Source organism: Protopterus annectens, chromosome 6.part1, assembly GCF_019279795.1.
Source record: "Protopterus annectens isolate FY-2018-M chromosome 6.part1, PAN1.0, whole genome shotgun sequence".
NCBI lineage: Eukaryota > Metazoa > Chordata > Ceratodontiformes > Protopteridae > Protopterus > Protopterus annectens.
The window spans coordinates 507,709,559-507,726,371 of record NC_056738.1 but is presented as its reverse complement, the minus strand read 5'-3'; the positions used below and the strand labels follow the sequence as shown (position 1 = coordinate 507,726,371).

The 16,813-nt window shown below is 37.9% G+C and overlaps 1 protein-coding gene across 1 annotated transcript in view; it reads right to left on the bottom strand.

Annotated features, from left to right (window-relative positions):
* PARD3B (par-3 family cell polarity regulator beta) overlaps positions 1 to 16,813 on the bottom strand; it is a 5,075,916-nt gene that overhangs the window by 2,067,378 nt on the left and 2,991,725 nt on the right. The window contains exon 20 of the mRNA XM_044075955.1: positions 8,165 to 8,209. Coding sequence (XP_043931890.1) covers positions 8,165 to 8,209 — 45 coding nt within the window. The remainder of the gene's footprint in view (positions 1 to 8,164; positions 8,210 to 16,813) is intronic.

Below are 16,813 nucleotides of genomic sequence, written 5' to 3'. Positions count from 1 at the left end.
ATAGTCCAGAGTAAGACAAGGAACTGACACTAAGTCAGACACAGAAAAGTTTAATAAATGCATATATTTTAAGAATAACTTTACCATGAAACTAAGTAAAGAAATGAGAGATAATTTTTGAATGATAATATTTTGAACTTTGAGATTTTCATGAGATCTTGACAAAAACAATGAAAAAGAGGAGGTCTAGTTACTGGTCTTCAAGTTCCCTCTTCTGATTTGTGCGTGTGTGTGACATGCAACACTCACTTTATCTGTGCTGTGGCACAGGTCCAGGCTGAATATGATCTTTTTTTAATTAGCATACCTAAAGGACTACTACAAACATAAAACCATTGCATGAACACAGCAGGAGCAACCCCTCAACGGCACTAAATATCTCTACAGAAGCTTAATGAAGTTTAGTACCCCTACTCAGCCTTAGGAATTGTTGGAATAATTGCACAACTTGAATGTCTCTAGTGTAATACATTAAATATTGACTACAGTTTTCACTGTTGTATTTTGCCCGTTTTTTTATTTTTATTATGACCTTTTGAAAATAAAATGTCAAAGAACATGGTTTTAGTTTCCTGGTATTTCAGAAACCGGCTTTAAATTAAATGTATTAAATCAATTATTACATAATTACTAGTTGGACATACTTATGCTGTAATTCACACAGTTTTTAATGATCTTTGTGTTTTGCCCATTATAATCTAAGGGATTTTTTTATTACTTAAATTAGCCTGACATCCTAAATGATGCAAATACAATCTGAAGTTCCATTGATAAAAAAGTAAAAACAAGTAAAGTGATGAGTACCTAAACATCTTGATAAATACTTTTATCAGTTTTACAAGGATATTGCCCAAAAAGTCAAATGAACATGATAAGCACTACAGGCAGAGAAGTAACCTGAAATGCCAGCCTTTCTGGCTGATATGCCTATCATGTGTGCACAGATCTCATCTTATTTCAAGGTTCACTTCAATATTTAAACCAATGTATATTCAAATAATGCAAAATCTTGAAAAAATGCACAAGAGAATTAACAGCTTACTGCATTTCTCCACTAAACGAGGATCTGACCAGTCAGACTCTATCTGAGAAATAAGACCCCAGCACAAGATATTGCTTACAAAACCCTTCGAAATAAAGTAAAAAAGCTCATAATCTCTGACAGACAAAACTACTTCTTTACACTCCAAAACAACAATAAAACTAACCCTCAAAAATTCCGGAAGGGGATCTCTACCCTCCTAAACCCCAGCAAACCACACACCCCAACCCCAGACCCAAATAGCCCAGACCTAGATCTAGCTACACAGTTCAACTCCTTTTTCATCGACTCTATTAGCAAACTCACATCCTCCTTCACACACCCCTCCTCATTACCTAATACACCCCCAATCTCTCCTGCAAACAACCCTCCCGTCATCACCACTTCCACCTCATTCTCATCTTCTCACTGTCTATCTTCCACCTCTTCCACTACTCTAACCCCCTCTTCACCCATATCTTCCTCAAGTTCTCTCTCTCCCAACTCTTCTCTATTCTCATTTAAACCTATTCCCACTTCCGCCATAAAGAAACTCCTTCAGAAACTGAAGCCATGTACCAACGCTCCTGACAACATTCCCTCTTACTTCCTAAGTATAGCCGCAGAAGCAATTGCCTTTCCCATCAGCATTCTAATCAACCGCTCCATCCATGAATGCACAGTGCCCCTACTATGGAAGCAAGCCTTCATCATCCCCCTCCATAAAGGAGGCAACAATTGCAATGTCAACAACTTCCGTCCTATTGCTATCCTCTCCCCCATATCTAAACTCCTGGAAAAGTGTATCCAGCTTCAACTCCTACCACATCTCTTAGATAACAACCTTTTAACCCCTACACAACACGGATTCAGGCCAAATCATAGCACTATGACAGCCCTCCTGTCCTTTCTTGAGACTGTTAATAGAGCACGTGATTCCGGCCACATTGTTTCCACCTTACTACTAGACCTCTCCAAGGCCTTTGACACTATTTCACATAGCCTGCTCCTATCCAAACTGTCAGAACTTAACCTCTCTCCCTCCTCCATAAATTGGTTCTCCAGTTATTTATCAAACAGATACCAAGCCGTAATATGGAAGAAGGCCACTTCCTCTTTCCTTAGTACCCCCACTGGAGTTCCCCAAGGATCTATTCTTGGTCCCCTCCTCTTTAATATATTTATAAATGACTTCCACAAATCCATTCCATTTGCAAACATCATCCAATATGCAGACGATTCTACCATTATCTGCTCTGCCACCTCCCCCTCTCTGCTCCAAAAACTTACTCAGGAAGCTTTCTCAATTACTGAGCATTGGATGAAAATAAATCACTTAGCACTCAATGCCTCCAAAACAAAACTAATGGTATTTACCCCCTCCAAATCTACTTCTTTCGACATAAACTCTTTCTCAATTATCAGCCAAAACAACTCACCCTTGGAACTGGTATCTGAAACTAAGCTACTAGGTGTTCTAATTGACAATCAGCTTAAATTCAACTCCCATCTACAACTAAATATTAAGAAAACTCATCAAAAACTAGGTATGCTCTACCGTCAGAATCAGTATCTTACTAGCTCCTCCAAAATCTCTCTCGCTTCCTCCTTTCTCATCCCCTCTCTTCTCTACGGGGTTCCATTACTGACTAATCTTCAGACCTCTCTAAAAAGCCAGCTTTCCTCCTGCTATAACAAAATTGCCAAATTCGCTAATAGCCATAGGTCCTCCACCCACCACTGTTCCTCTCTCCAAAAACTAAATTGGCTCGAACTACCTAATCATCTTATCTATATACAGCTGACTTTAGCTCATAAGCTCATTCTCAACCCCTCTCTTTGTCCCTCTCTGTCTTCTGCCTTCAAAATGCACCTACCAAATAGAGTCTTATGGTCCAACAATCAAAACCTACTTGAAGTCCATAAACCATCTTATCCCCCAGGTAAACACTTATTATCCTCTAACCTTTCCCGTCTCTGGAACTCACTCCCACCATCCATTTGTACCACCTCTAATCACTACATATTCAAAAAATCTCTCCATACACATCTCAGGTCCCAATGGGATTGTTCTTGCTCCCACCCCTCATAAATATATGGCATCTTACCTCCTTTATGCTTTGACACTCAACTTTACCTAACAAAGCTTGTTTTCCTTCAGAATAATTACTCTGTAATGTAATGTTGTGTTCCTTCTCCAACACAACTCTGCTATGTAATTCACCTTACTGTCTCAGCTCACTTACTTCACATTAATCTTCATTTATTGTATTGTTTGAATGCTTCTTGAATTTTTGAGCTAAATGTTTTATCCACTACTTGTATAATTTAATTATTTTTAGCAATCTTGTGTATGTACCTAATTTTGTCTGTGCTGGAGCTTTTCTCCCCAGGACTCCATTGAAAACGGGTTCTTTTGGCCCAATGGACTATCCTGGTAAACCAACTGCAAATAAATAAAATAATAAATAAAAACGTGCACTAGAAGTGGTGCACAAACTAAACTTTTTTTTCTTAAAAACAGTTATAAACTGGATCCAGATTCAATGGTTTGTAGGTTCTGTTACTAAGCTTATGAGTCACTAGTCCACAAGAAACTTGACTGCTATTACCATACCTTTATTGGTTTACTTCTCACATATGTGTCAAGATTATTTCTGAAGGAAGTTAATGACTAATGTCAGACTACAACTAAATCCTCATTCTATAATCTCAGAAGATGCTGGGTAATCTTTCATACATTTTTTATTATTAAGATTTATTTTTAAAATCAGATTCTTAGTAAGATGTTGACTACCTCAGTGGTGTGTACCGTGTATGGACTTAAAAATAGAACCAGATAAGTCATTATTGCATAGGCAGAGCAGAGTTCATATCTGATTGACCTATAAGAAACAAAATGTAATGACAACTGAAGCCTTCTAAATAATTCAAGTTTTTCAGCCCTATTATTTTTCTAGTAAGGAATTGGTTCTTCTGCATTTTGTCAAGATGCAACTCACTGGAGGCTCATCCAGATGAAAGGAAACATTTTGAAACCTCCACCTTATAAAACTTTTTAGAAATTATTTTTTTTTCATAGGTGGCATCTTCTCTTGAACCCTCCATGTGCGATGCATACCCTAAATTCCCCAGATTTATACATATGAACACCACAGTCACACAAACACAGGGAAAATGGAAAGACCACACACAGTGCTAGCACTACAGGTGACAAATACAAACTGCACAGAGAGAAATTGCAGTGGCAGTGATTTTCCATAGATAACAATGATCTAGGAGTACTCACAGAGTAAAAATAATTACCTTAAATTGAAAAGCTAAACCATTAATTTTCTAATGATAATGTATGCCCTTTTTGGTCAAGTCTCGCATTATATTTAATTACAGAAAAAGTGATGGCATTACTATTTGTCTCTATAGCATTCTGACATATTTCTTTGCTTGTTGTGAAATCTACATGAACATTTTCAGCCAGAATGTTTACTACATAGAAAATTCACCCCAGGGATCACTCCAGTGACTTTACTCGACAGAGGCACTGGGAACTAAGGTCGGGTGGCATGATGCCAGGGTAATCTTATGGGCTAGGCTTGTAAAGGCTCCAGGGCCATTAGCCTAGTACACACCTATGAACATATGTGGAAGGGTGATTATTTCATTGTTTATTGATAACGCATTATAGTCATAATTTTCCCAGTTTTTCTGATGTAATTAAAGGATTCCCTATCATTGCTTTCATCCTTTGAGATCACGCGGAGTTCAAGATTTGATAGCAACAAACAAAAAACAAATTTAAATGATGTTTATACTTTAAATAATCTAGTCTTATTTTTATGACTAGGGTTATTTTTTTTTTTAAACTGTGTAGTACACTTTTTTTTGTATAGCTTACTAATTTTTTATTTCACCAAAGGGGTAGGGTAGTATTTTATGGTCCAAAAAGGAAACCTTGGCAATGCCATTCATATGACCTTTCTCACAGAATTAGGACTGAAGCATCATACATGCCTATGAGCAAAATGCAGAATTTTTAACCAATGAAAACAAGTATGACATTTAAGCTTCTCAGTATTTGGTCATTAGGTTCAGAAAGACATTATTAGACACAGTCAGAATGGTAACAGTTTCAAATTCTGACATTTGTAATTGCAAGTCCCAAAAGACTGAGTTTAAATGCATGATAATGGGGACTTGCATAAATCAAGCCGGAGATGACTTGTTTCAGGAATTCCCTTTTCCCTGAGATATAGTACTCTTGGAGTTAGCATGTATAAATGGGTGTGGGGGTGAAAGGAGGATTTGACCACATGAAAAAATAACTTTAAAGGAACACAACAATTATTGAAATGTGCTTATTCTCCTTTAATTACACTGGTCTTTTTTTCTAATTCTGGGACTTGCCATTTTAGATTTCAGAGCAGCAGTGCAAAGCCCATCAGATACCTCTAAAATTGACTCAATTTTTATCTACCTCAGATATATGCGCAAGCAAAATGTTTATTTCTGTCGGAGTCAATGATGGAATTCATTGTGCACATTCATTTTTCAAATATTACATATCTATCTATTTATAATTTGCTGTACTATTTAATACTACATGAGACACCAGTTCTGATACAAACAAGGCAAGTGTAAATAATATCACAGTGGGGATTTTTAGGCTTAATGTAGGACTCGACCAAGTGCTCATTCTAACTATTGTTGTACTACTGTATAGCAGCATCATATATTGTATACTGGTCCTAAGCCAGAATTAGCAAGTCCTTCTCAACAAAGCAAGCATGTGTGAACATTACAAATACAGGAGACCTATCGGTGCATATTTAAACATATACTGCACAATCAGCAGTTCTTGCTCTTAAATAAAATCACTTGAAAGATAAAACAATTGCAAAAAAAATAACCATTTAAATTAAAAAGCATATTTTGTAATCCAAAACAGTAATCCAGATGAATTTAAAGCAGGAAACAAAAACACTAGTGAAAATGAAGTAGAAAGCACGTGATCAAATCAAGCAAATATGCAACAAAAGAAAAAAAAGGAAAATGTCAGGAAAGGCCCATCCCAGCAGTGACATAACACAGGATGGTAGATGGAGTTTCCACTTTTACAAAACTGAGAGAGTGAATCTGTAGTCATCAGTATAACAAATAAGGACAAGAAAAAATATAAAAAAAGTCAGAATGAATACAGAAATGTCACTTTGTCTTTTTACCATTCCAAAACAGTGCCATTTGGACTTTCAAACACAGGCCCCCAAAACACTTCTTCTGACTGTTACAGTGAACTGAGTTCCAACTGCTCACATCCTATACGAATACGGAAACAAATACTACTGGTATGAATGACTCTGGTTGTATAATGAGGTAACAGGCACCTGCTAAAGTTTTGTCTGAAAGGATTAAAATGTGCAGCATGATGTCATGATACATTTTCACAGTAATGTAAATATGTAACCGTTAGAGTGTCGTGAAGTTAAGAACCTTAAGCAGCACCAAGACAAGATAATAAACTTCTGTGGGGATTCCCCACTCACAGTACCATGGTGAAACGTACTGAAATAAGTGGGGTTGTTGGCTGACTGACAAGGAATCACCAACGATAAAGAGATGCATTCTAAGAATGTACTATTTCACTGCATATGTTATAATCACTATGTCTGATGACTTTGCATGTTTTGGGTTATAATGTTACCCCAAACTGTTTTTCATGCATCTTCAATTTGATTTTTTGACCTTTATGAACTACTACCTCCAGCCTTCCCCATGAGAAACTAATATTCAGCTCAACATCCAAACACAGCTCCATATAAGAAACTAATGACCATCAGCTAATAGTCCATTGTCATTTCTGGGAAGAATTAAAACTAGAACTGATGTGGCCAGGGATAGATCCCACAACCCTCCTGGACATGGGCAGTCATCACTAAATGCAATATTGGGTACCGACTAGCATTTCTATGGTATTACATTGAAATGAAACAGCTAGGCTTAAAATGACCACTGAGTCAATAGCTTAGTAATCTCCTATGATCTCAAATTCTAAACACAGCTCTATATAAAAACTAATATTCATCTCAACATCCAAACACAGCTCACACTTGGGAGTGGGTGCTGCCAAGATGTTCGTGCTTGGGCTTAATTCAGAAGCAGTACATGAAGTTAAAGAAGGGGACATGTAAAAAACTGCCAGTGTTCCAAACACATATGCCATATTCCCAACTGGTGGCAATACTGAAGGTTAATTATGCCTTCAACTCCCAACAAATACAGGTTACAACCACATCAGTTCTGTCTTTAATTCTTCCCAGAAATGACAATGGGCTCTTAGTTGCTAAGACTTTTCCACTCCTTTATGGATGTGGTTCAATAGCATGGCAATCTTGCATCACTGGGGGATGAATGAACGAGTGACCATATTTCATAAAAATTTTGTTTCTCTACTTACACACTTTTGCAGTCAAGTTTATTCACTATCAGGTCATAAAAATAAAAAAATTTATATATATATATATATATATATATATATATATATATATATATATAAACACATTGGGAGATATCATTGAAATCAGACACCTATCATAATTTTACAGACTAGCAGCAATGGATGTGGTTCAATAGCATGGCAATCTTGCATCACTGGGGGATGAATGAACGAGTTGACCATATTTCATAAAAATTTTGTTTCTCTACTTACACACTTTTGCAGTCAAGTCTATTCACTATCAGGTCATAAAAATAAAAAAAACTGTTTATATATATATATATATATATATATATATATATATATATATATATATAGATATATAAACACATTGGGAGATATCATTGAAATCAGACACCTACCATAATTTTACAGACTAGCAGCAAGAGGAATGAATCTTGCTTAGTCCAGTGTTACTTAACTTACAGTACATGGTTTTTTTCAACCATTAAAACAGACAATTTTCACAGTGACTTTTGTGTGATCCAAATAACTACAGTCACGGGTAAATGTAGCACACTTTGACAGGAAGTATGTTCCTTACAATGCAGTTTAAAACACTTGCAAACAGCAAGTCACAATTTATAAAATATAAACCTACTAACAATCTCTAGAGATAACATGCAGTTATGGAGCAGCAGCATTTTACTTACCAGATTCCTTTATGCTCAATAAACTGATTTTGCTTTCATCGGCGACTAGAAAAAATCAACAGAAAAAAAAAGCATAAAACAAACTACCAACACAAATTTTTTAAATTAAGCAATTTTAGACATTATGTAATATTCCTGAAAAATGTTCAATATGTTGCTTTTCTTTAATTCAAAATAAATGTGAGTAATAAATGCTTTGTTAATGCAATGCTGGTTCACAAAACTTAACATAAAAAATCACATCAAATAAACAAAAAAAATCCTGGAAGTGATTTTTTTTTTTTGAGAAACAGCTACCGCTACTATTATAAAAACTGGCAAATGAATGTGTATGCTGTAAGTCTGGGATCAAAATATAGAAAACCACACATGTTAATATGATGTTAAAGTAAACTTTATTGTCATTTAGAACTACACAAGTGTAGAATAAATGAAATTTCATGCATCAGCTCAATTCTTGAGATTACAAAGGAAAGTGAAACAACACATACAAGTTAGAGGAATAAACATAACTAACAAATACAATACGACTCCCAATACATGCAAGAAAAGAGCAGAGACATTTACCAACACTCATATATGCAAAGAATACCCTCCCTGGAGTTAAATTAACTCCCCTATTTAAAGCAATACAAAACATACTACAGACTGAAATGGCTACATTGTTTGTCTAACACTGCACTTGAGTGAGTTAAATAATACTGACTATGGATATAATAAATAAATATCGCACTTTCTTGAAATATATGTAAGTATATATTGCAAAAATAAATAAAAAATTGACTTGTGTGTCCAGACCCCTGGGACTAGTGCCAGAGTTCAGAAGTCTAATCACTGTAAGGTAGAAACTATTACTGAATCTTGTAGTCCTGCAGTGGATGTTGTGTATGAAAAATAAATAAGTAAATGCTCATAACTTAGTTGGCTTTACATATTCCACCAACTTTTAAAGTTAATATCTTTGTCACAAAAAAAAGTAATGAACATTTACAAAAAACTGACAGTGAAATATATCTATCATTTCATTAATTTTTAAAATTCAGAAAAGGCATAAATGTATGTAAGTAACAACTAATGGAATATATCTCACAGTGTGGATACTTTGCCAGACCAGCCCAATGTGTACAGCAGACTAAAGGACAATTCACATTTAGTAATAGAGGGTTCATGCTAAGCTGTGACCCACAACACATTTACTTTTAACTCTTGTCACTGAATTTTCCTTGAACATACAGCCTCACACCAACTAGGAAGTCTTTTTGGCTTTTCCCGGTTAGGGGTCGCCACAGTGGAACTCCGGTCCGCTAATGATTGGCAGTCGATTTTTTTTATGGTGCAGAGTTGCCAGCCCAGCGCCCAACCTTCAGCGAAGGCACGCCCATTCACACATGTCTTTCAGAGGCCACTCGACCACAGGGAGGACATGCAGACTCCACACAGAAGGCACTCCAGCCGAGAATCGAACAGGAGAACTTCTTGCTGTGAGGTAACAACGCTACCGCTGTACTACCGCGGAAACATCAACTAACTAGGAAGTGACATTTTACTTACATTTTACTTATTTTATACATCAGTGCATGTCCTATTGTTGATCTGAAAGTCTTCTTTTGGGTTGTGATAACCTGAAACTGGTCTATCAGAAATCGATCAGAGGAAAGAAACAGCTACTGTTGTTTTTCCCGGTACTGAAGTACTACTGCTTACTCAGCAGTATTAACTATAATGGACTGGTAATGTTCTTGTCTGCTTTAAACCATGTGTTTGCAGATGTTGCCACTCTATTGTGAAATGCAACATGACAAACTTGCCTCAAACTGTTGCTACAGGATTTGACTTGGAAAAAAGTCACACAGTATCTGGGAAGTGCTGTACTTAATGCAGCAGGTTTGCAGATATACTATACAGTCACAGCAGGTGGTCACCTATCCTAATCCCCCAAACTGCAACAGGCATCACCGCACGCTAATTCATCCTTGTGCTCATCTGCACCTGGATGAGCTTGGTTGTGTGTGCTGACAGTCCATGCGCTACTGGTGGGTTAGTGAATGGTCCTGGTTTAATCATTATTATACAATTCCTCCCCTAAAACGTGCACGCTGATTGGCCAGCCCAACCAGCATGCCCGTTGTAAATCCCTCAATATACTAACGGAAAAAGGTCCGGTCGCCCGGACTTTTTCCGTTAGTATAAAACACTGTCTTGCTATGTTAAAAGAGTTTAACATAGCGACACAGGTTTAAAAAAAGCAACGCAGATCTCCGTTGCTTTTTTTAAAGCTGTCTCGCTATGTTAAACTCCTTTAACATAGCGACACAGTGTGTAAAAAGCAACGGAGATCTTGCAATCTCCGTTGCTTTTTTTTTAAAGCTGTCTCGTTATATTAAATGGGTTTAACATAGCGAGACAGCTTTAAAATAAGCAACGGAGATATCCGTTGCTTATTTTAAAGCTGTCTCGCTATGTTAAACCCATTTAACATAGCGAAACAGTGCTTTTGCCCACAGCTCTGATGTACTGCGTAGGCATGCGCAGTACATCAGAACTGCCGCAGAATACCAGACAGCTGCGGAAGGGCAGTAAAGAGGCATTATACAATGCCATTATTTCTTTTCTTAAATAATGTCATTGTATAATAGCAATAACCCACTTCTGGGTGTGGGTAATGCTGTATTTACCCACGGTTGGCTTTGTTTGGTCCCTCGGGCTTCGCCCTCAGGACCAAACCACGCCAACCGTGGGTAAATCCAGCATTACCCACACCCAGGCGTGGGTTATTGCTATATTATTTTACCCTCCTGTATTAGAGCTAATACACTCTAGAGCTTGCATGCTCCTGGCTGTGCTTGGTTTTGTGGGCTAGTAAGTTACAGCACATTCTTTCCACTAGTGACACTGGATTTAGCATACTCTGCTTTCAATTTCTCAGCAGTGACTGATAGTTTTAGTACTCTGCTACATTGTACATTTGCTATGACACTATCTACTGCATTGTCTTAATTAGTTGGACAAACTGTGCCTCTGTACATGCTATATTTACATACCTCAGTGGCACATACTTTGCTGCATTTTGACTTCTCTGCACTGTATTTAATTCTGTGATACCAGAGCCTGCTGACTCCCAGATTCCTGTGTTGTGGCATTAGTACCTATTACACTAAATGTCTCATGTAACTACTCTATTAATCACCTCTTGTAATCAGTAGTTTCCTATGGCACTTGCATTTCGTGTTGCTGCTTGCTTCTCAGTCATACACTAATAATCTGGCACTGCACTGGCATACTGTGCTGTGGCATCTGCTTCTGCTATTCAGACAGTTGTTATAACACTGCAGTGGACTGACCTGTGCTCAGCTGTTTTGTGTTGCATCATAGTGTGCTACGTCCATCAAAACACAATATTATAAAACACACAAACAAAACAAAAAAAATAAATAAATAACTCACAGGTGCTTAGCCTCTGAGATTTCCATGACTTTATTAGAAAACAAGTGTAAATGTAAACAGAATTTAAACAATCCAAGTTATTTGAATAAAAGAGGGAAAAGTGTTTACTGTTTGGGTTCTTAAACCACATTGTTAATAAAGTTTTAGAAATTCCTAAGGATAAGCATCTATGGGTTTTTTTTTTTTTTTTGGATTTTATTTTGTATGTGCCCCAGTAGTCTAAGCAGCTTTATTTTTATGTATATTTTTAAACACAATGTCATTAAGTTACCTAATAAACAGAATAAAAATGACCCAACTGCATAACACAAAAATGTGAATGAAAAATTATTTATTCATTCTCTGTCACATGCCCCTAGCAATACCACATATCGGAAGTTTAAAAAAATACCTTTTGGCAAAGTAGAAAAAAAAATCTCACTATCAAAACTACAATATACCAACAATGTGATAGTGCTCTAGCAGTTGTAACAGTTGTTACATGAAAAATTAAATAGATTGAAGTGATTTAACTTACAGCACCACAACTTCACAATAAAAGTACAAAGATGTTCAGAAATGGCACAATTAAGCAGTGCTATGATGTAGCAAATACCAGCACAGACTAACAAGAATAAGAAAATAGCAGGTCAGTGGTTAACAGTGAAAATCTAAATGGCTAAATCAGTACTACTGTTAGCAGCATTTAAGATATACATAGTAAAATTCTGAAACATGTTACACAAATGCATCTGAAGCAACATGGGTATAATGCCAAGCTGAAAAACATTTGCTGACACAGAGACCAGGACAGCAGCATTTATGAAATACACATTGAAGCACTAAACAGTATAAACAAGCAAACCAGACGCGGAGGTGTACTGCTTTAAGACCAAACTCTAAGACAAGGGAAGGAATAACAATTATGCTCTTAACCAGATCTGGAATATATCCAATTTCAGAAAGAACAGATAGCAGCAATAAAATGGATTTCAGCTAAACATCAAAGGAACAAGATCTGAAGCATCCTGTCAGGGAGCATTCTTTACAATAAGTAAGGTAGAACGACAAGGAGACTGTATCAGAGGTAAAAGCACTATGGATAACAAACACTTCTTCTGGTTCAGATACTAGTCCACTTATACAGCTGAGCCCCACCACTGTCACAGCTGTCATGTAACGACAGAAATGCATGTCTTTGCATCTTTGGAAATGCACAAGACCACTCCATTGTTCACAACTACTCAGTAGAGCTCTTGCAGAAGCAAAGGAGATAGGATACCTATATCCCAGAGAATAGCAGGCAGGAAATGCAGATATTCATGTACCAGTGAACAGCTTCATCCAAACCAGGGTCATGGCAGAGCCAGAGTCGCACTATATTCTCTGCTTAACAGGTGTAAGGTAGACAACTAATCCTGGCAGGGAGCCAAGCCCACTGCACCCCCCCCCCCACACACACATACATACAGGCAACTTAGAAGACTACCAATTCACCTACATGTGTTTGAAATGCAGGAGAAAACCAGACACTGGAAGGGAGTGCAGGCTCCACACAGACGGCACTCCAGCCCAGAATCAAACGTGGTGAGGCAGCAATGCTAAGTGCTGCACCACTGTAATACACTGAAAAGCAGACATGAAAAATAAATAAATAAAAAGACAAGTTAAATGTGCCCACACTGTCTCACTGCACAGTTTGCATATAACACTTGCTTGGGCTACATAGCATATTAAATCTCTCAGTAATACAACAAGCCTCAACAAAGCTGGGAAGTAGATAGAGACAAAGGAGAGCGAGAGAGAGGGAAAATATTTAAATCAAAATACAACAAAGTAATGTCTGCCTGTACTGCCTCATTGTCTTATCTGTACACAGATATATTCACCCAACCCACCAACCACTTACATGGGCTATGTAGTGCAGTTCACTGTTCATTACAGCTCAGACATAAGCTAGTATGGGTAGTCCAAGAAGGTTAAAAAAAACTAGGATGAATGTACAAAAATCAGACAGAAAAGCTCAGGCAAGCATTTAAAACAATAAACATTTAAAACAATAAAAATAAGTAACACGTTCATAATGTCTCACGTCTCTGTCTGCATCTGTATCTATCCACAAAAGCCCGCCAAACATAGATATTTATAAAACATTCAATACACCTGCAACACAGCCCAAGAAACATTTATATGGGTTATATAATATATTCCTGTGTACCTGATAGAGTACTGTGACCAGTTCAGAAAGCCCACTCAGGGAGAAGCACAATGACTGGACATGGTACTGACAAAGTTTACAAGAACTGTAAATGGTCTGGACAAGTGATGCACAAGGAAAGTCTCAACAGACTACACTATATTCTTTTGAAACTAAAATGGAAAGAGGAGATATGATTCATTTTTAATATGATTAAAGAGGACTATGTAGGGATATAAAAGAGTAGAAAGACGTGACTGTAAGTAAAAGACAAACACTAAGACAGTCCCAAATCACCGCGGTCATGAGAAACTATTTCACTAAAAAACTCCCAGCCAACAGAGATTAGACCATACAAGGTGGTACAAGCAAAATTGACAAACACTTTCAAGGAGATCAGAAGTACACTGCACAGCTGGGGGAAGGTGGAGAACAGATACATAATTGTAACTGCAAGAAAAGAAAGCACAGCTGACAAACCTTACTTCTTCTTAAGACCAACTGTATGTATGATTGTGTGCCAGTAGTACTAACGAGGGATTACAGCATCAAATGTGATGGCACTACTACTCAATAATGTCATTATGTACTGTATGGTCTGGCACCATCCTGACTCATGGCAATCCCAGTGATGAGGGCCAAAGTATCCGTCTGGCAGCTGCACTACTATGCACTAGTCAGGTATAGTGTTCTTAAAATATTCTGACATACAGCAATGCAAACAAAATGCACAGCACCTGTGTGACAGCTGTGATACACTCACATGGCAAGATACAATGCTCAGACACCATTCTGACCTGCTGTAATGCCACTGAGGAATGGGCTAAATGTATGCTCCATCAGGGTAACGTTCCATGATGTGGCACCATTCTGCCTCACAGTGGTGTCATTGATGAGGAGGAAGAGCATGTGCATTACAGTTCTGTTACTCTCTACTGGTAGGTAGGATGTAGTACAACATTCTGGCATACAAGAATTCCACAACTGAGCAGCATAGTATCTATTAACATTCCCTAAACAAAGCAAGCAATAAACTGGGCTCCATCCTTCCCTTTGATACTGTCTCCGATGAAGGCTGCACCCAATAAAATTACCTAAAAATTGTGTTAAGAATCCTTAAAGGTGGACTAACATAATGTCTTTTATACATAGGTACCCAACACAGATTTTAAAGGCATTTGATAATGACAGCATGGCATGTTGAATTATACCCCACTTCATTTAGGGGAGGGCCTATGACTGCTACTTGGATCTATGTCTATTCTCATCTCATTCAAAGCATGCATCAAGGGATCAGTCCACATGAGACATAAATACAATGCCATATTCAGGAATAAACCTCTATGGTGGAATCCTAGCATAAACAAATTATACAATAAGAGAAATAAACTCATAGTCTTAAAAAAAACTCAATACCCCATCATCCAGAAATGAACTCAAAAAGAACAAAACTCAGAAACAAAATAATTTCCTCCTAAAGTATGTACGAACTGAAAACTGATACCTCTTCTAAGGGCAACCACAAAGCCTTCTTCAACTATATCAGAAAGTTAGAGGTAATGTCCAGCAATGCTCAGAGAATACACATCCTGTACTGTTTATTTCCCAAATTGCTTCCCTGTAATACTTCTCTGTAGTACTTTTGCTAGGAGATATATTCCAAGTGTGTGGAGGGCTAACAGCAAGACTTCATATTCCTGGCTAGTGAACACTACTAGGGGCACTTCCTCCTTCAAAGAATAGTACAGTTGTGTAAAATCTTTCCAAAACAGTAGACATCCTTCTCTTCACAGTTGCAGTATTCATATTCTAAGGGATCTCCTGTCAAGGATAGCCCACTGTCCAGCCAGTAAACCTAAGCCTTTAGTACTTACAGGTGTTGTACATCACAGGTATGCTCCCCATGCAAGGCATAGGGCATAAAGGTGTCGTACGGAAGCATATACTTAGAACTGGAAAAGCACCAAGAGGAGGAGAATGTCCCTAGTGACAAGGAAAAACATATGCACCCAGAAGGAGAAGAGCCTCTCAGCCTGAAGGTCAAGCAAGAACAAGGTTAGAGGACAGACAGCAAGAGGAGGGAGGGAGTGAATACTGAAACAGTGAAGAGAAGGATGACATCTGTTATGGTAAGATTTTTCACAACTGTACTACGTCCTTCCATATCACTGCTGCAGTATTCATAATTGAAGGTAGAGTACAAAGGCTCAACAGGAAGCCTGGGAGGAGGCTGGCATAGAAGAGCCCTCCAGAAACCCATGCAGGACAGTCCTGGCTAAGGTAGCTGACCCTGTAAATAATATCCAACTTGTAATGCTTAGTGAAAGTATGAACAGAGGACCAAGTAGCAGCATCAAGGATGGAATTGGTATCCACCTCTTTGAAAAAAGCACACGAGGAGGCAACAGTCCTGCTAGAATGAGCTTTTACTGATGAAGAAAGACATTTTCCTGAAAAGAATAACCAAAAGAAATGAGCCTAGAAATCCAGGAAGAGATGGTTTGCTTAGAAACAGCCAAACCTGAAGACCTGACACTGACTGCCCAGCAGGGCAAGGCTCTTTATTCACCCCTCACCAACCAAGCGACTATGCAGCTCACCGTACTATTCAGGCATGACCGAAGGACAACTTCAGGTGTACTCTCCAGTCCAGCTGGTGAATCTGGGTATCCTGAGGCAATGTTACAACTGCCTCATGTACACAGACAGCCCTCTCCTCCTACCACAAAACACTAACATATGTGAGAGATGCAATTATACAGCCAAACTGGAAGCTAAGCTGTCTCCACCCAAGACTGGAACGGACAGTCAAAGAGGAGAAGGTTAACACTTACACCACACCTCCAGCCGCACAAAGACCTACTAAAACAGCACTGGCAAAAAATACACATAAAAACATAAAATCATACTCGGAGGCTCTAAATAAAAAACGCAAAAGCATCAGAGACCTCCAAAGCAGACAACCAAACAACCTGCACCTCCCGTCACTAACCACACAACACATAAAACACAAAATCAGTGTGTCGCAC